At 40.4% G+C, this 25,985-nt stretch overlaps 2 protein-coding genes across 17 annotated transcripts in view; one reads left to right on the top strand and one right to left on the bottom strand.

Moving 5' to 3' along the window:
* The window catches only part of ADSS2 (adenylosuccinate synthase 2), a 39,537-nt gene extending 20,497 nt beyond the window's left edge, over nucleotides 1-19,040 (bottom strand). Inside the window, exons 1-4 of one of the 4 annotated variants that reach the window (XR_011434142.1) lie at nucleotides 18,634-19,011; nucleotides 6,154-6,256; nucleotides 5,264-5,332; nucleotides 3,313-3,363 (exon numbers count right to left, since the gene is read on the bottom strand). Coding sequence is in view for 2 of the 4 variants with exons in the window: in XM_023632531.2 (XP_023488299.1) it covers nucleotides 3,313-3,363; nucleotides 5,264-5,332; nucleotides 6,154-6,256; nucleotides 18,634-18,894 (484 nt within the window). In the remaining 2 variants the exon portion in view is untranslated. Of the gene's footprint in view, nucleotides 1-1,064; nucleotides 1,467-3,312; nucleotides 3,364-5,263; nucleotides 5,333-6,153; nucleotides 6,257-18,633 lie in introns of those variants that run through there. The other 3 variants (XM_023632531.2, XM_023632532.2, XM_023632533.2) reach the window with 3 other exon arrangements.
* Nucleotides 19,041-20,554: 1,514 nt separating this feature from the next.
* Nucleotides 20,555-25,985, top strand: part of CATSPERE (catsper channel auxiliary subunit epsilon) — a 263,745-nt gene continuing 258,314 nt past the window's right edge. For 3 of the 13 annotated variants that reach the window (XM_070255679.1, XM_023632530.2, XM_070255680.1), the window contains exon 1: nucleotides 20,555-20,731. In XM_070255679.1, coding sequence (XP_070111780.1) covers nucleotides 20,667-20,731 — 65 coding nt within the window. In that variant the 5' untranslated portion in view covers nucleotides 20,555-20,666. The remainder of the gene's footprint in view (nucleotides 20,732-25,985) is intronic. The other 10 variants (XM_070255687.1, XM_070255691.1, XM_070255689.1 and 7 more) reach the window with 6 other exon arrangements.

The raw sequence follows: 25,985 nt of genomic DNA, 5'->3' as shown, positions 1-25,985 counted from the left end.
GAAAAAGGAACCCTCATATACTGTTGGTGGGAATGCAAACTGGTGCAGCCACTATGGAAAACAGTATGGAGATTTCTCAAAAAGTTAAAAATAGAAACACCTTATGATCCAGCCATCCCACTACTGGGTATCTATCCTAAGAACCTGAAATCAGCAATCCCAAGAATCCCGTGCACCCCTATGTTCATCGCAGCATTATTTACAATAGCCAAGACGTGGAACCAACCTAAATGCCCAGAAACTGACGACTGTATAAACAAGATATGGTATATATACACAATGGAATACTACTCGGCCATAAAAAAGGAACAAATTGTTCCATTCGCATCAGCATGGATGGACCTTGAGGGTATTATGTTAAGCGAAATAAGCCAGACAGAGAAAGATGAACTCTATATGACCCCACTTATAGGTGGAAGTTAACATATAGACAAGGAGAACCGATCGGTGGTTACGAGGGAAAAGGAGGGGTGGGGGGAGGGGACAAAGGGTGAAGTGGTGTATCCACAACATTACTAACAATAATGTACAACTGAAATCTCACAAGGTTGTAATCTATCATAATCTTAATTTAAAAAAAAAAACCACTATTCAACAAATAACAAAACACATATTCTAAGTGCATGGAGAACATTCACCAAAATAGACCACATCCTGGGCCATAAAACAAGTCTCCATAAATTTAAAAAGACTGAGATCATACAGTATACTCTGTGTACAACAAAACTAAATTAGAAATAAATAATACAGAGATCAGGAAAATGTTCCAGTATTTGGAAATATAAACAACATATTCCTCAATATCTCACGGTCAATCAGAAATCACAAAAAAATTACAAAGTATTTTCAAATGAACAGAAATAAACATACAAAATGTCAATATTTGTAAAATGTAGCTAAGGTAGCATTAGAGGGATATGTCTATAGCACTGACTGCTCATACAGTCATACGCCACGTAACAAGTGTATGTTCTGAGAAATGTGACAGTAGCTGATTTCATCACTGTACTCACACAAACCTAGACGGTATAGCCTACTACACACCTAGGCTGTATGGAACTAACCTTGTAAGACCACCATGGTATATGCATTCCATCACTGACTGAAACGTTGTTAAGCAGCACATCACTGTATTAGAAAATAAAGGTCTAAAGGTCAATGATCTAACAAACTTCTCAAGAGGCTAGGAAGAGAGTAAATTAAACCCAAAGAAAGTAGAAAGAACGGAATAATAAAGAGCAAAAACCAATGAAACAGTAAACAAATAGAGACAATCAACAAAATCAAATGCTTATTCTTTGTACTGACTTAATCTCATGATTTTATGGGAAACTTAGAAAAGCCTCGGAAAGAAATAAATTAATTTTTAAACATCTATGTACCAGACTAGGTCCCGTGCTTAGCTCTGAAATGAGGGTTCTGATGCTGTAATTACAATGGAGCTTACAGGACTGTCCTTTCAGTCCTATGGTAAGAGAGTCAGGCAAAAAACTGAGGTGGTTTTATAGCAATGATTCTCAGCAATTTTCCAGTTAACTATTTGATTTTTTTATGACACTATTTACTTCTTTTCATCATTTTAGAATTGACTGTACTAAAAACGTTTCTTATAGACATTTTAGTAACACATGCTTAAAGCACACTATTACACATATTACTACTAACATCTAAATTTTAGTTCAAGCTATCCTCTCTGGGCTCAGTCCTCCTCTATCAGAAATACTTTCTTTTAAGGACACAAGTTCATGGAAAAGGAAAAATCATTATTAAAGAAATATAACAAAATCATAAAATTAATTCAAATTTGTTATGGTTTATACCACATTACTTACCTATTACTCTGGTCCTTTGACCCCTCTGCATTACCAGTTTCTTTGGTTTTTGTAGTCTAAAGTAGTTAAGTAACTTGCTTAACCACTGTGCTATTCCCAAGGAGACAAACTGTCAAGTGACAGACCTGAAGCATTTTAATGAAGAAGAAAGGGGAGAATCCAAGCAGGAACAGACATATCTCTAAACACTATGTTTATTCCAAGAGACTAATACCATCAGTATATGTTTACACCTACACATAGCAAACTAACTATCTGATTATGTATATTAAGGCTATAAGTTACTCAAAGGGGACAGACCAAGTTTCATCCTATTTTGCAATCCTTAATTGTGGTACTCAAATTAAGATTGAATTTCACACAGCAGATGACAAAGGACCATTGGAAAGTTCTGAAGATAAGCAGTGGCTTTAATCATCTAACACTTTATCCACAAGACAGACGCAAAGAATACCAAAAGGCTATATACATTAAAACCAGGAAAGGAAAAGAAGCTAAAGATGACTCATGGTAACAGAATAAAACATGTATAAGGTTAACAATTAGTGAGTGTAAGCAGACAAAAATACTACAACAGTAATCCACAAAAACACTTTTCATTATATACCTAAGAGACTGTCAGTAAGAAAAAATATTAACAACACTATATTGTTTTCTATGCTACCGCACTACGGTTACTCGCTGCTTAATGACAGGGATGTGTTCTGAGAAATGCATCAGTAGGCAATTTTGTCATTGTGTGAACATCACAGAGCACACTTACACAAACCTAGGTGGTATACCCTACTACACACCTAGGCTAGATGTTACTAATTTTATGGGACTCCCATCATATATGCAGTCTGTCACAAACCAAAATGTCATTATGTGGCACATGAGTGTATAGCGACGATATATAAAATTACTAAGACAAGCTAATAACCAAAAAATATTTTAAACTATATAGGTGACAGGCTGAGAGTATGATTATTTTTTAAATCAGGAGTTTAAAATGGTCAACAAAAGCAATGTCTCATGAAATACTGCTTATATTATCCATTTGCTTACCTAACTCTTTATTCAGAAATAGGTAAATTTTAGCCTAGCCCTCATTAAAAACAGAAAAAAATAAAAAAATTAATAAGATTTCAGTAGTTGGAACCCAATTACAGTCATGCATCGCCTAATGATCGGGATATATTCTGAGACACGCTCGTTAGGTGATTTCGTTGCTGTGAGAATAACGCAGAGCACACTTACACAAACCCAGATGGTATAGCCTACTACACACCTAGGCTGTGTGATACTAATCTTATGGGACCACCGCCATATATGTGGTCTGTTGTTGACGGAACCGTCATTATGTGGCTCATGACTATGTTACAATCCATCCTACTTAGTTTCCACTAAAATTCAAAGACAAAATGGTTACTAAATGCTTTCATGTGATCAATTTCTGATAAAAAGATCGTTAAAAATAAATGCATTATGTCCCCCTTACCAATATGAGCTCTGTCAGATATGATAAGTCTTTTTTCCCAGCCTTCTAGACCTAAAGGGAAGGGGGAAAAGATATATTTAATTGAATATTTTGTATAATAATTTTTAAATCTTAAAATTCTTTAGAAACACAATGTTTAAAAGTGTTTTTCACTGAAGTAACCTCTTTTGTATCTTTTCTTCTGCATAGGAAACATATTTAACAAGAATTCTCTCACCTGTCATTCATTATACATACAAAAATTCATTCACAAATTCTATCTTTCTAAATGTTTCACTCTAAAAAGCACCAAAGTCAAGCCAGCCATATCCACACAAAATACTTCTATGAATCCAAAAAGCAAATAGTAGGAACATACTATTTTTCTTGGAGGTGGGGGGAGGGGGAGTCAGGTGCAGAGAAGGGGGAATTTTGAGCAAAGGGAGTAAGGGAATGGCACTCTTCCCCAAAAGACAACTATAAAAAGTGTGAGTAAACAAAATAACAAAACGTTCTCACTAATTCCTCCAAAGGACTATCAATTACCACACTTAGCACACTGAATTGTAACGAGATACATAAATATCTCTCCCCGCTTAACTGTGAATACCTGAGAGCCGGCGTGAGTGCTCACAGCACAGGGCCTGTCATCCAGTAAGTGTTCAAAGAAAGGACTGCTGAATGAATAGATAAATGAATCTAAAGAGATATTTTTCTTTAAAGACAGTACCTTAGCAGGCTATATGCATTCTAAGGATAAGCTGCCAAGCTCCAAACGTTTTCAAAACTAATCTTTGTGTATTAAAAATTAGTTGTTATTTTTGATAATATCCAAAGATTTGTTTTGAAAATTACTCCTTAGAGACTAAAAAGGAAAATCTCCTTGGTGATGTGCTAACAGACAAACCGGAATATTAAGCCTCCCCCTCGATAGCTGTTTTGACATGTAAATATGAATTCTAAAGTTAGTTTAAGGCATATCATAAAGAAAATATTACAAAGAAACTCAGTAAAGTGGATTCAGCTGGGTTATACAAGTGACGGAAAAAGAGCAGGGCACAATTTTTAAAGGGATGAAGGAGAACAGACAAGCATGGGAATCTCAAATTGATAATTTAAAAAGCAGACACCAGTGCACAGGGAAAAATGCAGGGGCACAAGACAGGACTCTGTGAAGTCAGATTTAGTTAAGAACACTTGAGGACAGATTGCTCCTTGTAAACCTGAACAAGAACCTTTAACAACAGAGTCGAGTTGAGTATTTTAAACAGGAGTTAAGCTAAGGAGAAACCACACTAACGATTCTCCTCAACTGTATACTATTTGCATTGCCAAACCCCCCTCCAACCCTAGCAACACAGCCAAGGCTGAATGTAATGAGACTTCCAAAAGTCCAGAGACTAGGAAAGGCAGGAAATTGAGGGATTTTTATTTCATTTTTTTTAAAGAGATGGAAGTGGACGCACGGCACAGAAGGAGCTTCTCTCTCATTTGGAGGGTGGGACTTAAACAACCCTCCTTATCCTTGGGTGACAGTAACCAAGGGGCTCCAGACCCTCCAGAAAGCAAGACCGACAGCGTGCAGAACGGGTCTCCGGGCTTCCTGGCTGCCCTAAGCTAATTTTTGGTTTGGGCAGAAGAGGATGCTAACAAGCACAAATGACAAAAGGAACTCACAAATTTCCTAGAGTTTTCTCACCAATATATAGTAATTCTAGCTACCAAAGTTTGCAGATGACCCATGTGTAAAAAAATCAGGACTGACACAATGCCCTTATTATGTTTGTCTTTTGTTTAAAATACTGATTATAATGAGTAAAATTTAACAACTGACATTAAAAAATTTGTCCTACAATAATCTGTAGTTTTAAAGTATACGACATTTTTGTTAAATCTGTCTGGCATGAGATCCCAATAAAACTTTACAAAAGAATAACCAGGCACCAGGCAAAGCAGACTCGTTCTTTCATACCTTTTCCTTTTTGAACATTTTTCTCTGCTTCCTCAAACAATCCGGGCAAATGAATTACCACACCATTTCCTAAAGGAAAACAAACAAATCCCAACCTTAAGCATCTATATTATAATAGAGACATACATAATGATATTAAAATACAGATACCTATAATAACCCTTTATCTAGAATAGTAGAAGAGTGAGGGACTTTGATTAATAGAATATTCTTCTGATTTACCAGGGAGTTACCACAGAAACGATTCCAAGTTTTAAACAGCAGTATAATGTAAATACATAATAGAACATAATATACAAAATACAAAATACTAAAATTACATTCAATATAATTTGAAATTTCTTTGAAACAAAGTGAAACTATTATTTTGAAAGAAACTAGTTATGTAGTTTTAAGCAAACAGAACCCAGGTCACAGTAGACTCTACATGAATGTCTTTCAAATTGGGGAATCACACTCTATCAGTGGTCATAAAATCAATTTTGTGGGTTGTGATTAGCATTTTTAAAAATAAAAAACTAGAATAGTATCAGATTGCATCATAAGGGCTCAGCATCAATCCATGAAACACAGACCTCTTCTATCTCCTACTGTGCACTGTCACAGTGTTTGAAAAACTGATTTGATGATCTAACACTTCTTTATAGAATTAGGATTTCCAGTGATCACAGATAAATGCAAAGTAATCATTCCAAAAAGTATTAGTGCAAAGATCTAAAAGAGCTGTAAAATAGCCAAAGTTAGGTATATTCCAGAAGTTATCAAGGTCAAGATTAATAAGGGATCAATGAATCATTTGATTAGCGAGAGATGAAATCAGTTTAGATAATGAAAAATGAACACTATTATCAATTAGGGGAAAATCCCCAAGCGGTTCAGTTTATACTTACCAATGAATGCAGTAACATTTGGATTAATTATTCCACTGGGTAGAAGATGAAAATCATATTCCACAGAATCTACAACAACTGTATGGCCAGCATTATTTCCTCCCTGAAATATAAGACAGGGGAAAATTGACCCTGACAATAAATACGACAAGTTACATATCTCCTTCCTAAGTGACTTAATGATTTACTGCTAAAATGTCAACTTAAGGAAACCCAAGTATTTGTCACAAACTCATTCTTTAGAGGCTTTACAACGGCTTGGCATCCTTCCTCCTTTCACCACTGTAGTACACTTGAGTGGCTTCCTGACAGGATCTGGAAACTGGAGAATTCAGGTTCCTAGAAAATAGGAAAGCATATCCCTTCTTCCTTTTTTTTTCTTGGAGGAAGACTGGCCCTGAGTTAACATCTGTGCCTGTCTTCCTCTACCTTATATGTGGGACGCCTGCCACAGCGTGGCTTGATAAGCAGCGCGCAGGTCTGCACCTAGGATCCAAACCGGCGAACCCCAGGCTGGCTGCCAAAGCGGAGCGTGCAAACTTAACCATTACGTCACCAGGCCCGCCGGACATATGCCTTCTTGAAAGAGGAAAAAAGTGCAGGGAACGATTAGTTTGTTCTTCTGTTTCCTATGTAGGACATGGAGCAATCTAATTATCCATGATATTTTATCTAAACCAAAAACCCCCTAAAATACAAAAAGCAACCTATCCAGTTACCCGAACTTGATGTAAACACTCATACCATTTCCATTGTCCTAGGAGTGTATCAAGCAACTTTGTGACCTGAAATTTGTATTCTCACGTGGACTTTGAAACTAGGAAATCTCCCAAGTAATTCCCTCAAATATTGCTTCTCCTGAGACTCTAATTTTTAAACTCATGAGGCAGTCTCGTGGGTTTGGTTAGTGAGAGGTGCTCTCAATCTGCTCCCGTCTGGACAAAGTCACTGGGCCGAGGGAACTGCACTGCTGACCTACGGTGAAACTTCCACTCTATCAAGTTCATGCCTAAATGGTCAAGCAAAACCAAAACAGGAAGTCAAATTTGAAAATCAGGTAAAAGGAGACTGAATATTAAGTGACCAGATAATTTTCCTAATTTCAAAGTTTAAAAAGCATGAGAGAAAACAAATCAATTGATTATATGTTTAAACTTCTACCCAATATTTAACAAAAATTTTAAAGTAAACAACAAGCTAAGGATATATTTGCAACAAACAAAAAGTTTAATGATATCCTTGTGGGACATTAAAAAAATACAAATCAAAACTGTATTTCCTGAAAATGACTAGTTTAACTTGATCATTTTTGACAAAATGAATGATATTTACTTTTTACCAAATCATCACCAATCATGAATTCACAGAAATGCCAGAAACATAGCTCATGCAAAAAAAAAAAAATTTCAGCAAAGCCAATGCCTACTTGCACTGTGTTTTGCACTCTACAAAGCAAAGAATCCCTCACTTGAAGACTAGTGTACGTCACGGATGTTAAAGAGACTTGACAGCGCTGCTCTGCGGTCCACGAGAGGACAGGCGGGGGCAAAACAGGAAGACAGAGCGGCGTCAAGCCCTGTCTCCTTCTGTGACACCACCAAGGGAACAGGTGAATCTTTGTACTACTGATTTTTCAATAGGAAACATCTGCATATGATACAAAAGGCTCAGAAGGATGCACAGTAAAAAGTGAAGTCTCACACTCCACGCCAGCCCAGTTCCCTGTAACAAGGCAACCAGTTACCACCAGTTTGTGACCTCCCGAGGTAATTCTGCATACACAAACATATTTATATACTGTTTTATTCCATGTATATAAATGGCAGCAAACTACATACACCTGGGCAGCTTGTTTTACTCAACGAATCTTGAAGCTCGTTCCATAACCTTGTAAACAGAACCATCTCATTAATAGTTGCACTGTGTTCCTTTTATATGGACACAACTTACTAAACTGGTCCCATAAAAGAGGCATTCCGGTTGTTTCCAATCTTTTGTCATTACAAATAATGTTGCAATACACTTCCTAGCACATATTTTATTATTATTTCACACTTGTGTAATTTTTTTTAAAGATTGGCACCTGCACTAACATCTCTTGCCAATCTTTTTTCTTCTTCTTTTTCCTCTTTCTTCTTCCCCTTCCTTCCCCTACCCCTTTCTTCTTCCCCTTCCTTCTTCTTACCCTTCCTTTCCCTTCCCCTTTCTTCTGCTTCCCCTTCCTACCCCTCCCCCCTGGCAAAACCCTGGGCAGCCGGAAGCGGAGCTCTCGAACTTAACCACTCAGCCACACGGCCTGCCCCTACACACGTGTAATTTTAAAACCAATTCTGATAAAACCCTAAAACATATATTACATACCAAAAAGAACATACTGATGTTAACTTAGTCTTTTTAAAATAACTCACAAGACCAGTCTTACTTGGTTTTTATAGTTTTTCTTTATTCTATCCCTCATACCAATATTAGCCTTTTTATCACAACTTTTTATGATTTAGGAAACCTCCCCTAAACTTTCAGAGAAAAATCTTTTCAGCGAATGAAGCACATGAAAATTTCTTTAAATCCTAGGAAAATGCTAATTTGTAATTCTTATAATTATTCAATTCTAAATGGTTATAAATCACTAAACTTAATAAATTTTTACTAAATTGTGACAAGTATTAGTAATTTTGAGACAACCAATAAAGCATTATTATTTAAGTAAAACTGGTTTATTTTTAAATCTATCATTTCCTAACATAAAAAACAAACTACTCTGTAATTTTTGGAGTAGACCTTTAAAGTCAGTCTCCTAATTTACACAAAATTATTATTAGTATTATTTTGCTTGAGGAAGATTAGCCCTGAGCTAACATCTGTGCCAATCTTCCTCCACTTTTTTATATGTGGGTCACCACCACAGCACAAGTGATAAGTGTTGTAGGTCCATGTCCAAGATCTGAACTTGGGAACTGGGTCAACAAAGCAGAGCGAATGGAACATAACCACTACACCACAGGGCCAACCCCTGCAAAATTATTTTTATAGATATATAATCATTTAGTGAAACAATCATTAACTTGGTGGTGCATAACAATGTTTCTGTTGTGTAACAAAAGCCTACTCTCTTGGAGAACATTTTGCCAAGACAGGCAGTAATGATGGCAATAACCAGGTGGAGAGATGATGGTTGATATGTTTGTATGTTTGAGGCAGGCAGTGGTGATAGATGACTTTAGGGGGATACATTGTTTAATTCTTTTAAGTTCTTCCAAGTTTACAGGTGGTGGTTTATGCTGGAAAAATTTAGCTGCTTAAGGCTTGAGATCACACGTTAGTGAACAGCTTACTCACTCAAACATTAACCAACATTTCTCAATAACCAATGTCTTATTAAGGATTACTATATGGTTTAAATCTCATTTAAATTCTGTCTGATTGAGTGTGAAAATACGGTTAAATATGCCCAGAAGAACTCCGGATTACCCTATTAAAGAGCTAGGGGAGAAAATATAAGTGCTTCTTTGTTCACTAGTGCCCTCCGGGGGAGCTGGGGTATGACAGATTCTTCCCTTGAAACACACTATGCAGAAAAGACTCCTGAGGTGAACTGCACGGAGCTACTTACTCATAAGGCGTTTCTTGACAAGGTGATCTATGTATGAGATAAGTCTTGGCACAGAGTCATACTTCACAAAATGCAACAGATAAAGCTTCAAAGTCAAAGTGCCTATCTGGATGCTAACCTAAAATATTTATAAATTGTGTGGAATATACAAAATTCACCTTGAGAGCTCAGGCAATTGTCCTCAAACACAGATTATACCGGTCCAAGGAGAGGTCACATATATTAGCAGACAGCAGAACAAAGTGCTTTCAGTATGAAATCATCGCCAACTACCACCCACCCATCCACACCCACCCACGAGTTACAGGGCAGATACTCTGACCTGCAGGCTTTCACACTTGTGATGGAACTGCTTCTCATGTGGGCAACTCAATGTAGTTTGTGCCAGGAAGGGGAGCAAGGACATATTTGTTTAGTCATGTTTAATGATTCTCCTAAGTATACTGGGAGGCCAGCTGGTACTATATAAATGCTGGGAGATAAATTCTCTTCTCAATCCAAAATTTCCCCAAACCAAACTTGGTACATTATCCCCCCAGATACAGTATTAATCATATATTCATATTAACAGTTACATGTAACTACCTCTTGCTGCTCTGCTAAATTCCCCTAACACTTGTGATCCCAGTCACTCATACAGCATTTAACAAAGCCACCCGTACAGCATTTAACAAGGTCACTCGTACAGCATTTACCAAAGACTTTTAATTATCACAGCTGCATATTTTATATTAACCAAAAAACCAGAATCTGTTCAATTGTTATACGAAGAGCTGTGGAATAGCAATTAATGTTGTTTTCCAGAGCAATTATATCAAGACACAAAATATTTCTTAATAATTCTCAGAGATCTTAATTTTTTGAACATTTTTAATTTTGAAATCTACCCTCTAAAATCCCAAGACACAAAACAGTGAGAGCCCAAAAGCGGCTGCATGTTATGTGGCAAGTTTCTCTGAGGAAAGTTTACAAGGCCTTATATGATGTTTTTTCTTATATTAACTACTAAAAGTAAATGCAAATTAATTGTATTAAAGTGAAGAATAAATATATGAAAGAAAATCCAATCAGCTTTCACCACAGTCATAACACATCCTCTAATTTGGTATTTATTTTACCAATTTTCTTTGACTATTATTCTTACATTAAGATTAAATGTAAATAAAATATTAAATAAGCTTCTTAATAACCAGGAAAAAACATATCTCTTGAAATAGACTAGAACATTATGATGGGGGGAAAAAGCAGAACTAAAATTCTATGTTCTCAAAGCTGAAAAGCACGGTTTCTGGTGTATACTATTAGTTTTTTAAAACCAGTACAGAGATAGCTAATTTTCATTGTTTTAATTATAGTTAAAATAATAAAAACATTTTTAACTTCAAACCTTCTTCCCTCTAGAAAAGCAGTAGAGATCTACAGTGCATGAGAACACTAGGAAATAACTGACAAACAAGAAACCTAGAACCAACGTCTCCTCATTCCTTATTTTCCTGGATGAAATGAATTCTAGGTCAGCTATCCCTCTTATACATTCAGTCCCATCCCCCACTTACTTTGCAAAGCACGGTAATCATCCCCTGCGGCCACAGTAATTGATCCAGACGAGGAAACCTGATCCAGCTGAGCCAATCAAGCTCCCCTCTCTTGGGAATTTGAGCAGAAATGAAGGTAGCGAGGAGTTAGAGCTATCTGTCACCTAAGGGAGTATCCTAAAGAGAAAGGCTGCCATTTCTGGTGCTGAGATCCCAGGAGCTGCCTCTGTCTCAGGCCACTCTGAGGCTTGGCCATCCTGCTCTTCCTTCAAACAAATCCCCATTTTGCTTAAAATAGTCTCTTTCCATTGTCTGCCAACAAAGAATCCAAATGATTCACAAAACAAACTCATTGCAACATAGTATGTATACAGTTGGCTCCCTAAGTTCACATTTTGCACTAGTCATAACTGAATACAAAAATGATTAACTTCTAAATTTTAATATTTATGCTGTCAAGAACAAAACTCTAAAACACAATACTCCAGGACAGGGATGATATAATAGTATTTAGTTATTTCATAACTGTTGTCAGTTTTTCCATGTATACTTTTTCTTCCCAATTTCATTTTAAGCTCAAGAAAGTCAGAAGACAAGTGTTTTGAATTTTCTCTCCATGGCTCCTCAGAACCAGAGGCTGTCAAGCCCAACTCAAGAATAAAAATTTGGATCAGGAAACGCTGACATGTGTAAGTTTCTAATTAAGAAGCTCCAAAGGTCCAGGGGAAATTTAAAATAAAAAGGTTTTGGGGCCGGCCCCACGTGCATTCTGCTTCAGCAGCCCAGGTTCGCGGGTTCAGATCCCAGGTCTGGACCTACTCCACTCATCAGCCATGCTGGAGAGGCACCCCACACACAAAACAGAGGAAGACTGGTGCAGATGTTAGCTCATGGCTGATCTTCCCCAAGCAAAAAAAAGAGGAGGACTGGCAACGGATGTTAGCTCAGCGAATTTTCCTCACCAAAAAAAAAAAAGATTTGGCAGGGAATGAAATGACATGAAATTAGTCTCCTGATGACAAAAGTGACTCCTGACTCTTAAGTTAGGTGGCTATTAGGTCTTCCTCCTCTCCAAATCACTCCCCCAGCTAAGTGAGTTCCTGCTGTGATAAAGGAGATGAAGGCAGCGGACGCCTCCTGACAGCGTTATAAACCTAAACAATGGTGTCTCTTCTCCAGCAACAGTAGAGGCCCAAGTGTTGAGGGCTAACAGTTTAACAGCCATAGCCCAGAGGCAATTCTCAGGCCACTTAATTGGGCTTCTGAAACAGTCTGTGTCTTCTCTTTGTCCTTTTTGCTCTGAATACATGAACACTGTAGTGTATTGACAGAGCTCCAAATGAACATCAATCAAGAAGTCAGCATTACCACTGTGGTTTACAGCAGAGAGCAGCAATGGCCCAGACCCCATGCCTTTGAACTATTCCAGAAACAAAAAACGATTCCTATTTCTCGTCGAGAGTCTTCAAACTTCTTAGGAACCTAACAGTCTTTCGAGTCAATGCTTATTACCTGTGCTGCTTCCTTGTAAACACTCTAAGACCTGTCTTTCTCTTTCCAGATGAAACATTTCACTATTTGCCAAAACTAAAACACCTGTCAATCCACGGCAATAATTATAAAGAAGGATGGCTGGTTTTTTATGAAAACATTCATATAAATGCAATTAGCTTATGATTTCCAAGTAGAGCAGGTTAAGTTATCACGAGTAAGTTGATCAAATTAAACCATTCAACAGGAACCAGACACACTAGATAGGAAGAGAAAATATATACAGGGTATCTGAATTTCTTTTTAGCAAAGACACCCAAGCACACTGCTCAGTTATCTTTTAAAAGCCTAACATATCTGCTTTACCTTACACTATTAGAGTTAGCTTCCAGTTTCATACACAGATAAATGTCACACAAGTGATGAAAATCTCAGGTACCTTGTATTTTATACCTTAAATTACCATGATGAAACAATTTCTCATAAAGAAAGTGGAAAGGGGTACTGCCTTGGAGGATCTTCGGCTCCTAATTAATTAAGAAGCTTTAGACTCTAGGTAACAAACACACCTACTAAACAAGAGTCAGGGATGACGAGGGTCATAGACAGTAAGATCAAACATGAAACCAAAAAGACGGATAAACCAATGTTATGCAGCTTTTTGTGAATGCTTGATAAAAATTCACCTGATTATTACATTTATGAAGATATTTCTTAAAAACACACTGGGGGGCCGGTCCCATGGCCGAGTGGTTAAGTTCGCGCGCTCCGCTGCAGCAGCCCAGGGTTCGGATCCTGGGCGCGGACATGGCACCGCTCGTCAGGCCACGTTGAGGCGGTGTCCAATATGCCACAACTAGAAGGACCTACAACTAACGTATACAACTATGTACCAGGGTGGATTTGGGGAGATAAAGCAGAAAAAAAAAATACACTGAAATTGAACTGCAGATTTCAAGTCAAAAAAGTTTCCTTTCACAAATAAAATTCTCCCTTTAAAAAGGTTTTAAAAGCTTGACATCAGACAAAAATCCTATTTTTAAAATTTTCATGGAACCTCCTTTTTTATAAAGAAGAATTTTATTATATTGAATTAAATATAATTAAAAGTTGATTCGATGTGAAGAACCATCCCATCTTGGAGCCAAAGTTGCCATGGGAACTGTGCTCTTCAATTGCTTACATCAGGCCATACTGAATACTTCAACGTCCCTTTTTCCACTGATAAAAGTATTCTAATAGTCACCAGTCTTCACTTACTGGTATGTAGGTCATCCACACTAATCTTCGGTGTCAAATCTGACATGGTCCCCAAAAGATACTATAGCTGGATTTGTATCCAGTTTCAGTAAGTAAGCTAGTAAGCATATAACCAGTTCACTCTAGATTTGTACTAGGCAACAGTTTTCCTAGGGATACTTGAAACTATCCAACTAATCCACCCCTTCCCACTAAAATCAAAGAAACAGAATAATATTGATCAGAAACCACTGAGATGACCTTATATAACTTAAAAATTTATGACTCATAAGTAGAGACAATGGTATATTTTATATACTAATACAACACAGGCTCAAAGAGTGAACAACTTGGGACATCTTCATTAACCAAACTTTGAGCTCTACTGCCCTCACCAGAGAAAAACTATTTACTAGAATTACATGACATTCAACTGAAACATGCTGAGGAAACACAAAAAGGATACAAGTATCCATTATTTATTTTCCCTTTGACATAAGAGATAAGACATTAATATAAACTCTTACAGCCTTTGAATACAATGGTACAATGTAAAAAAATACTAGTTATAATCCTAAGTTACAAATGTTAATCCAAGGAATGCTGGGGATTCCACCTTAAACTCATGCCAACAGTCAATTAAATTGTCCAGGGAGATGGTGAAATAATTTACAGGGAAGGGTGAAACGACTGATTTTAAAGAAATTTCTAGGGGTGATCCAGTCACCCAACAGTAAATATGTGTTGACTGCTTACTTCCTCTCTGCCTCATACAGTACTAGGTGCTATGGAAGAAAACAAAAGAGGAACAAGTCCTCTTTTGTGTGTGTGTGTGATGAAGATTGGCCCTGAGCTAACATCCACTGCCAGTCTTTCTCTTTTTGCTTGAGGAAGATTGGCCCTGAGCTAACATCTGTGCCAATCTTCCATTTTGTATATGGGATGCCACCACAGAATGGCTTGAGGAGCAGTGCATAGGTCCGTGCCTGTGATCTGAACCCCTGAACCCCAGGCCACCAAGCCGGAGCACGCAAACTTAACCACTACTGGGCTGGCTCCACAGGTCCTCTTTTCGAGAAAACTTATGTTCTAGTAGGGAAAGCACGGTAATCCAAGAAAGCAAGATTTGACCAAGCATACCACACTTACCAAGTGGTACACACGTAGTTGGGAAATACTATCAACAACATAAAAAGCAACACTGAGAGGCAGAAACAGCAATTGTTATAAACCTGGAAGAATGCTTTACCTTAAATGCTAACTCTGTACCATCTTCAAAATTGTGGGAAATAGTCTGGGAGATAATTTTAGCTGTATAAGGTCAAGGTTTTAAATAACATTGAAGTTATTCCTTTCTAAACTATCTTTCAACTTTTCTGCTATTTCAAGGAGGAGTCTCAGTTTCCTGCTGGCATGTCTTTTACATTTCTTTATCACTTACTAATAGCAGGTTTCACAGCCTTCAGCAGATGCCAGCATCTAGCTACAAATTAACATTTTTTTCATTGTGTTTACTTTTATGGCAAGCTTTTACATATAACAAGTGATAGCATATACTTTCCCTTTATAATTAATTTTGCTTAATATTTTCTCTTTATATTAACTTTAAAACCCTGGAAAATAAACACAAAGAAAAGAAATACCATTCTAGCTATTCCTGATCACGGGCAACTTCATGCCCGTCATTATAACCAGACTACCAAACTTGCTTTCTCCAAGAACAAGAAACAAGCCCTTGCTTAAGGCCTAGTATAAACCACAACAGCTAAAATCCCTGTAGTTTCTACTCAACAAAATAAAGGGGATAAAATGTAACAGTTTGAAAGAATTTGGGGGAAAAATAGTAACAGCCTTCCTAACAAAACTACTTTCCTGCTGCCAGAAAGGGGCCTTCCTATTCGCATCCTTCAAACCTTCTCCACCCCCACCCCAGCCATGCTTGCTGATGAGAGAGCTGTCCACTGGACTACAAGCTCCTCATGGGCACAATCCCTGCCTTTTTCTGCTTTTGAATTGTGGAGCTAAGTGGTCCCCTAGACACTCAGGCGATTGCCGGATGAATGAACTGTGCCTGGAGTTGGTCCTATACTTAATTCTTCTCTTTCTTAAAAGACCTATCAATTTAAAATTGAGGCATCTGTACTAGTTGTCCTTTTATAAAAGTCCTACACACTTATTTATGGATCTAGACTATCTACTGAGTTATAAATAACTCCTAAAAATCCTAAATCTGAAATATACGTCTTAAGTGCTATGATGACGAAAATGCCACTAGCTTTGCATCTATTCTTTCCAAAAAGGCATTTTATATATTATATATTACAATATACCGTTAAATGCAATGTCAGTCTTTCTTTTAAAAACTGTATTTTATATTGGAACAAAGTCCTTATTTTATTATTCTGTTCTTGAAATATGAATACATTATGTATACACTACTTCTGGAGAAATAATCATAAAATTTGAGCTTATGGCATGAATATGACACATGTATCATATATGTCAGATAAATGATATATATAAAAGTATGTATTAAGCTCTACTATGTGTTTTATTTTCAATAAAACAAAACTTGAATCATCAAACAAGGCAATTCAAACTCGAAATGTCTTTCCTAAGGTTGGCTTTTCCCAGTTCTCTATACACACATTAAGAATTTCAACATTCTGCATTCAATTTTATAAACTAGGAGAACTTCATTACGTGATTATCAGCTTATTAGGACTGACCAAATAATATAAAGTTACCAGGTGAATCATAAGAGACGCTTACATCTATTCATACTTATCTACTTTTACTAACAAGGCTAGTAAGACTCCTTCTAATGATGAGAATGATGAGCTCTCAAAAGGCACCAGAAAAACATACAGATTTTAGAATTACATAAGGAAGGTAGTAAGTCACAAGTTTACAGGTGAGGAAAGTCTGCCTAACAAGTTTGCTCATACATTTCTCGTCTATCTTCAGCTAATATTTCAAAGCCAAACTTGGCTCCTTCTTAATCACTTCTCTCTAGACTTTCCAAGGGCATCAGATCAGACTGGTCTATGACCTCCTTCCAGACTACTTTCATAAGAACACCTTCTTCATTCTACAAACTAACTCTACTATGTTTCAAAAGGATATTAAAATTGAGGATCTTTTAGAATAAATACCATGATGGTTACATTCCCCAAAACCTTCTCACAACCCATAATGGAGCTCAACCTGAGTACTATCATTTCCAGGTAAGGAAGATGTCAAGAACGACAGGGAAGCAGACAGGCATGCCTCAGGCTCTCTCCCCTTCTACCCAGCAAGAGATAGGAATTCTCAGACTTCTTTCCCCACAGTATGGCTAGATCTGATTTTAAGACAAAGGGAAGGTGAAGCCTGGGCTCCAGGAGCAGCTCCTAAGGCAGGAATTCCATGGCAACACTTTTAGGAGTGTTATTAAGGAAGGTCTGTATGTTGCCACAGGGGTGAAGGAATAGAAGGTGGGAAGGGAGGGAGAGGTGGTGTGGTGCAACAGCTATCTTAGCCAAGGAAGGGCAGGGTTGACTTCTGCATGCAAAAAGCAAGATAAGTCAGAATATTTGCATTTAGCTTTTTATGTACCTGTGATTACCTTGTTTCTGCATGCTCAAATGGTATTCAATTTTAGGTAGAAACCTTCCAATCAAGTGGGCCTGCTAACTTGTTAGCACAATACAGCACAGCATCATTATATTGTGCCCTGTATATTCAATAAAGAAGAAATATCCTCGCCACCTGCACAGATTGCAGTTAATTCAAATACTACATTACAATTTGTTGTGAAAGTGGTTATTGCCCAACGGCTTCGATTTTGAAACTGGTAAGCTTTTACAAAGGCCTAGCCTCTGAGCTGCTTCAAAGCAAACGACAAATAGGGAAGAAAGCTTACACTGAAAACCACGTGTCTCCAGGGAGGAAGTACACTACCACTGCTTCCCGAAAGTTCACTTCGAACGTGCACCTAACACTGCAAATATTTCTAAACAACAAATATGACACCCATGTATTTACCCGCCTCCCTCCTAAGACGGCTGGGATTCCCTCCTCCGGGGCCAGCAAACAGAACTCAGCTCCGCTCAGCACTGACAGACGCGGCACCGAGCAAACCCCCCAGCCACGCAACCGTCCGAAGCGGGAGGTGGGCTCTCACGCCAGCAAAGCGAACGCAGGAGGCGAGGCCGGCGGCTCGGGCCTGCGGCCGGGGAGTGGTGATCCGGACGGCAGGGCGTCTCGGAACAGCGCGACCCACGGGGCCTCGGGGTGGGCGAGCGCGGAAGGCTCCGGGGCCGCGCCGTCCCCGCGCGAGCGGGAGCAGGCCTCGGAGCGCACCCCACCTCCCCGCGCCGGCCCCCGGGCAGAAACCTGCATCTCCCCAGGCGCCGCGCATCTCCCTAGGGCTCCGGCCAACCCGCCTTGTCCCCTGGAGCCACCAGCCCCCAGTTCCCAGGTCGGGGGTCTCCGGCCTCCCGCCATTTCTCCGCGGCGCCGCAGCTCACAGCGAGAGCGCCTCAAGGTGACACCCCAGTTTGGACGGTGGTCCGGGCTCCGGGCCGAGCTCTCGGCCGGCTTTCCCCGGAGCCGGCGCCTCACCTGGCAGCGGCACACGATGTCGGCGTCCTGCGCCAGCAGGTCCACCACCTTCCCCTTGCCCTCGTCGCCCCACTGCGCGCCGAGCACCACCGTCACCCGGTTCCCTCCGGGCCGCGCCCGGGGGCGGCCGCAGTCGCCGTTGGGCAGGGAGGAGGCCGCCGGGTTGGTCTCGGAGAACGCCATGGCTCGGGCGACGCGAGGACGGCCGCGGAGAGCGGCCCGGGGTGCGCGCACGGAGCTGCTCGGCGGCCGCCGGCACATGCAGAGGAAGAAGGAGCCAGAGGCCGGCCCCGCCCCGCCCCGCCCCTGCCCCTGCCCCTGCCCCTGCCCCTGCCCCTGCCCCCGCCGGCCGCCGCCCTCCGCCGGCCCGCCCCGCGCCCCGCCACAGCCCACTCCGGGACCAGTCCTGCCTCGCGCGGGCCGGCCTCGGTGGTACCGCCCGCAGGAAGAGGCAACAGCGGCCGGCGGGGCCGAGGCCACGCCCCCCCGCGGCCCGCGCCACTCCAGTGCCTACCCCGCGAGCGGAAGGGCGGGGGCGAGGCTTCGAGCGCGCTTCAGCCTCAATGCCCCGCCCACCCGTCCTTCCTCCCGCTTTTCAAACTGGAGAGGCGCGGGGGTGCGTGCCCGCGCGTCGGACTACAACTCCCGGCATGCAACGCTCTGGGCTGAAGGGACGTATTCTGCGGCCATGGTGCCCGCCGTCTGCGGTTTCACTCACTGAAAGAGTTCATTTATTAAAATTGTCTTTAAATAATTTTTTTAATTAAGGGATGAGGTAATGTGTACAAGATGCAAAGTGTGGAATTTCAAAATATAAATGGGATGGAATTGGAACGTATAGGTTTAGAACTGGAAAGTAAAGTGCTGGAAATAAGAACAGAGATGGGGACAGGGATCAAACAGAGCTGACTGAAGTAAAGCACTAAGATAGAGGTCTTCAGACCTGAAAATCTAGAGATCAAGTAGAGTCCTAACCCTTCTCATGTTACACTTTAGCCTCATGTAACAGAGGCTCAGAGAGGAAGGAATTATCGATGTCATATAGTATATGCCGGATACGGTAATGCACTTAGCTCTTACTTCCCACAGCCGTGTGGTAGGTAATACTATCTTACCCATATTTTACGGGATTTAAAAGTTAGTTAACTTGCGCTGGTAAGAGCTGAACTGGTACTTAGTCTGAGTCCAGAGCCCAGGCCCTTTCTGTATTCCACTCCTGTTGATGTTTCATCCGCCGCTGGATTCTGGAGAATACCTACTGCTCATCTAATGCTCTTCCAGCTACAACACGAATTAACTATGGCATCTGATGCTAATGTAAAGGTGCTTTGGAAAAAGTGGGAATAGAATCACATTAAAGGTAGTGTTTCCCAAATTATATATATTCAATCTAGTTCTCTGATGGTTCCTAGAGTGTATTTTAGCACTTTACTACTATTTTTATTCAGTGATTCATTTGGTCTGTAAGTACTGAGACCCTACTACAAACGAAGATTGTGCTGGCACTGATGACGTAAGGAGGAATAAAGATACAACTGCAGCACTCAAGAATTCAGATTGCCTACTGACAAACTGATAAGTAATCCTATGTGATAACGTTGGTGAGTTTACCTTGGCTTTACCACAGAGTGCAAGCCCCTTTGTAAACTCCAGTGCTGTCACAGTTCTTTGTACTCAAGCGCACGACGTAGTGTTGGGCATAAAGCAGGTGCTCAGTAGGCACACGTTACTGTACATTTCCGTTCAACTTAAAAATCACTTACGGAGCGCCAGCTCCCTGGAAGGGACTGCGAAATAGAGTCACAACGAAGATTTGGGCTAAAAGAGTAACGGAGAAGTTTCACCTTCACTCCGTCAACTCGGATTTTCCCAATTGGTTTTGCTATTTCACTCCAAAACACCCCGCTTCTGCCTCTCCTGGAGCCGGGTTTCGTCGTGGTCTCCCCGGACCGAGTCTCCGGCGCGCCCGCGCGGTCCTGCAGCCGCGGGGGGTCCGGGCGCGCGGCCGGCGGTTGGGCGTAGGCGGCGGCGCCATGTCGGCCGCGGGGGTGGCGGCGCTGCTGTGGGGGCTGAGCTGCGGCGCCTCGGCCCTGTGGAGGTACGGGGCCGCCGGGCGCGGGCGGGGCCCCCAGCCTCTCAGACCGCCGCCGCGTCGCCCCGCCCGGAGCACCCCCCTCCCGACAGTTTTCCGGGGCTTGAGGGCGGGGAATGAGGGTCGGGGGGAGGACTGGGCTACGCCCGACAGGCCCCGCAGTGGGGCCGGGCCCTTCCCGTGGCGGTCCCCGCGACAGCCGAGCGCCCAGCCTCCTGAAGCTCGTCTCCTCCCGCGGCCCCCTCAGCTGCCGAGCGGCGCCGAGCCCCCGGGGAGGGGGAGGGGGGGAACGAGGGGGGCGGGGGCGCCGCGCCGGTCGGGGCGGGGCGAGGGGGGGTGTGGCGAGGGGAGCGGGGTCGCCGCCGGGGCGGGGGCGCAGTCCGGGCGGGGCATGGGGGGTGGCGAGGGGGGCTGGGGCGCGGTCCGGGCGGGGCGGGGTGACGGAGGGCGGCAGTAACCGAGCACCGCTGGGTAGTTGACGGTTTATATTTTGTAGTCGTGGTTGAATGATTTGTGAAAAAGCGCCTTATAAACTGTAAACGCTGCATCGGGGTCAGGAAATGTAATTCCTGTATGGAGTTGATTTGAGGATTGAAAACTTTGACGTTCGGAGATTTTTGCTTGGTATTCAGTAACCGCTGGATTGGAAAGTGTATCAAAATATTTTACAAAGACTTTCAACATAGGTTAAAATACGGATGATTAACCAGAAAAATCACATTCTGAGAAAATTTTGTTTAATGGAGATTTTGCTATAATTACCCGCTAACATTAAAATGTCACAATACCAACAAGAAATCAAACCATGACAGAGGTTTCAGAGGGCAGGGATCCAGCACCTCGACGGACAGAAGGAGGGGTCGCATAGAGAGGGAGGGTAGCCCTCGGAAAGGGTCGGTGAAGTAGTGGGAAAGAGCAAAAAGCCCGTGGCCTTCTGACGACTTTGTAAGCCTCGATTTTCTCGTGTATAAAGTGAATAAAAGCTGTCCCATGGGGTTGTCGTGAGGTCTGAAAGCAATGATACGTTTAAAGCCCTCAGCACACGGCTGGCAAACAATGGACCCAAATAATGGTAGGTGATATCGTCCAGAATGGCCTGTGACCTCAAGGGGTTTATGGACTTCGTTCTGTTGTACACCACAGGCGCCAAACTTTTCTGTCAAGGACCAGATAGCTAAGTATTTTAGGTTTTTTGGGCAATACAATCTTCCGTTGCAGCTACTGGACGCTGCCACTGTAGGGGAAAGCCCACGCCAACAAAGGTAAACAGATGGGTGTGACTGTGCACCAGTAAAAATTTATTTACACAAACAGGTGGAATTTGGCCTACAGGACATAGTTTGCCAACTCTTAGTCTACATTCATAATTGAAGAAAATACTAAACTTCAGTTAGAGGTTAAAGAAGACAAAGATGTTCTTTTTTCTCAAGATAGTCACAGACTCCCTGAATTTTATTTATTAATAAGGTGTTTTTTAAAGGGCAAAATTTCTTAAACTTAATATAATGAATTTTTACTTTATGGTTAGCTTTTTCCGGGGGGACACTTGCGGGGTAGATGTCTTATTTAAGAAATTCTTCCCTGCCCCAAGTTCTAAGAGATATTTACCTAAATTTTCTACTAAGAGTATTAACATCTTTTTTTTTTTTTTTGACATTTCTTATCCCAATGGAATTGGTTTTCTTAGATGATAGAGGTAGGAATGCAATTCTTTTTCCTTATGAATCCAGATCCATTTTTCCAGCTCCATTCGTTGAATAGAACATCTTTTCCTGAACTGGTCTGACGTATCACCTCTGTCCCATATAAAACTTCCTTGTGAACATAGGTCTGCGTCTGAGTTTGCTATTCTGTTCTATTCCATTGGTCAGTTTGTCCATTGCTGCACCAATACCACAATGTCTTAGTTATCGTAGCTTCATAAGTCGTGATATCTAGTAGGCAAGTCTTCCCCTCCCTGTTCTTTTCCAGAAGTGTCCTGGTCATTCTTGAATGTTTACACTTTCACATAAATTTTAAAATCTGATTATCGAGTACCATGAAAAACTCTTTTAGGATTTGATTGGAATTGCAGTGAATCTGTCGGGCACTTTGGGAAGAAATGACATCTTTATGAATATTAAATCTTCCTATCCAAAGAACAGTGTGTATCTCTGTTTAGATCTCCTGCAAAAATGGGCTCTGTTTCCGCCTTTTCAATCTCATGCTTCTAATTTATTTTTCTTATTGCATTGGCTAAGACCTCCAATAAAATGTTTAATAGAAATGGTAACAGTGGCATGCTTCTCCCATTCCAGATACTACTGTCTCCCCATTGAGGCTACCGTTTGCTTTAGCTGTTCTGTAGATACTCTTATCACGGTTAAGGAAGTTTCCTTGCATTTCTGATTTACTAAGTTTTAAAAATTAGGAATTTTTTTTAAAGATTTTATTTTTCCTTTTTCTCCCCAAAGCCCCCCGGTACATAATTGTGCATTTTTAGTTGTGAGTCCTTCCAGCTGTGACATCTGGGAGGCCGCCTCAACGTGGCCTGACAAGCAGTGCGGTGTCCACGCCCAGGATCCGAACTGGCGAAACCCCGGGCCGCCTAAGCAGAGCACGTGAACTTAACTACTCGGCCACGGGGCTGGCCCCCCAAATTATGAATTTATATGAAATTTTATCATATTTTTTTCATCTATTGAAACAGTTGTATTTTTTTTCCTCTTTAGTATGTGCAGTCAGTTTCATTTGTAGAGTTTTCTGATCATCTTTGCATACATAGGATGAATCCACCTTGGTCAGGGTTTATTATCTCTTTATACCTGTTGTATCCAATTGCAAGATATTTTCCTTAGGATTTTTATATCTACATTTTTCTTTTTCATGATGTCTTGGTTTGGTTTTGATGTCGGTGTTAGACTAGCTTTACGGAATGAGTTGGGGAGGACTCTCTCCCCTTCAGCTGTTTGGAAGAGTTTGTATGGGGCTGGGAACAATTTGTTTGTGAAAGTTGTGATAGGACTCATGTAAAACCCCTGAGCCCTGTGTTTTAGGGGAGACTTTAAACCACTGCTTCAGATCCTTTAATGGCTGTAGAACCATTTTGGCCTTTTTTTTCCTCCTGGAGTCAGGTTTGGTAATATATGTTAAAATGTCTATTTCATGTAATTTTTCAAAATTGTCACATAATTGAGAATATTTCCATATCTGTTTATGTTTTACTTTTTCTGTAATTATGGTCCCTTTTCATTAATGTTATTTAATTGTATATTCTTTCTCTTTTTTGTCTTGATCAGTCTTGATAAGCTTGTCTGTTTTATTCATCTTTATATTTTTGTTTTCTATTTTATTGATTTCTTTTTTCATTTTTATTTCTTTTCTTCTATTTTCTGTGGGCTTATTCTGATACTCTTTCTTTAACATCTTAAGCCAGACATTTAGCTAATAGTTTCTGGTTTTTATTCTTTTCTAATATGACATTTAAATGTATTAATATCCCATGTAGTGCTGCTTTGCTGTATCCCATAAGAAATGATATGTAATCTTTTCATTATCATTCACTTCTAGGTAGTTTTAACTTTCATCATTATTTCTTTTATAGCCCTTGGATTATTTAACAGTTTGTTTTTTAATTCCAAATATGTAGAGATTGTGATTATCTTTTTGTTAATAACTTCTCCGTTAATTGTACTATAATCAGAGAGCAGGGTCCACATGACACCGCTTCTTTGAAATTTATGGAGACTTGTTTCCCGGCCTAGTAGAGGATCCGTTTTTATAAATGTTCCATGTATGCTTGAAAAGAATGTGTTTTCTCATGCTCCACTAGTTCTGTCGGGTCACCCTTATAATGGATTGATCTTCTTTGTCTCTGAAAATACTTTTTGTCTCAAAGTCTTTTTTGTGTTATGTTAATATATTCACCATATTTTTAATGGGGTTTGGACTTTCTGTTGGAATCCTGTACTTCCTGCAATATATGGTTGTCCCACACAAATGATTTAGCACAAGCTTCTATCAAATGCCAAAGAGTATGACCTATCTAGGGCCAATTCCTGGTTAGATAGAGTGGGACGACCAGGGAATTTGAGAGAAGTTTACCCAAAGAGGATATTCTTTAGGCTGGATAGAGAGACAAAAAAGTTAAGCCAAGAAGGGACTTATCTATAAGGAGATGAAGGAGGGGGTAAAGGTCAAGAATTGTCTTTGATTTTGAGGAACTGGTAGAGTGGGAATATATGGAGAGAATAGGAAAGACACATCCTTATGGTCCAAGAGTGAGATGACAGTGCCCTTTTCATTAAAAAATAGTTATCAGCACATGGTGCGTGTGCACACTGCTCACCTGTGGTCCTCCCAGGTCCACTTCCAGCAATAATACATTAAATGTGTGGCATAATTAAGGAAGCAGGGATAAGAAGGTGTTATCATACCTGTCTGTGATGAAGTTAATAGATTAAATATGACTCCTTTAGCTATTGTTCCCTCCGTACCCTGTTCCCAGCCCCACTAGGGTTGGAAGCTGATGAAGGAGCAGGTCAGGGAAAAGGGCTCACTGGGAAACGTATTTTTATCATTTACTTACCAGATTTCATTCACAAATTAAACTACATACTTTAACTTTGTAAATTAAAATACAAAATCTGCCACTTGTATTTTTCTCTTTCCTGAGGTTTCTTTCTTTCTGTAATGCAAGGGGCATTATGTTGGATTCATAAGAAGTGGGAGGTGGTTCATACTTGAAAAAAAGCCTTTGATGATAATATTTTTCATTTTAATTTATAGGGATATATAAAAATACATGAACGTGTTTTCATATTTGATCTGTATGATATAAAATGTGTTTCATATGGTGACTGACTTCTGTTGAAAATAAGAATTCAGAATGCTATTAAGGCCTATATAATTCTGATAAAGGAGTTACATAGTGATGACCCAGCAGTTCCATGCACACATACACACAGAAATTGCCTCTGATTTAATATTTTAGAGATGGAGCCATTCTGATGGCAATTAGGTGTGTAATGTAGACATAGAATAGATTGTTGAAGCAGAGGAAAGGTGAAAGAATTTTAAGGTGGTGCTTTAGGATGGCCACTGGCCACTGGCCACCTGTGACTTATGAGCACTTGAAATGTGGCTAGTCCATGGGCAATTATTTTTTATTGGCAAAGTTTTTCAGAAAACTTTTTAAATGTAATTAAACCATCTGAATCTGTCATTCTTGTGCTGTAAATTCTAATCGAGGTATCTTGATGGTTATGTGTGGTATTGCTTA

The sequence above is a fragment of the Equus caballus genome, chromosome 30, assembly GCF_041296265.1.
Source record: "Equus caballus isolate H_3958 breed thoroughbred chromosome 30, TB-T2T, whole genome shotgun sequence".
In the NCBI taxonomy this organism is placed as follows: Eukaryota; Metazoa; Chordata; class Mammalia; order Perissodactyla; family Equidae; genus Equus; species Equus caballus.
Note: the sequence above shows the minus strand (reverse complement) of the source record. Positions and strands in the feature narration are given on the sequence as shown.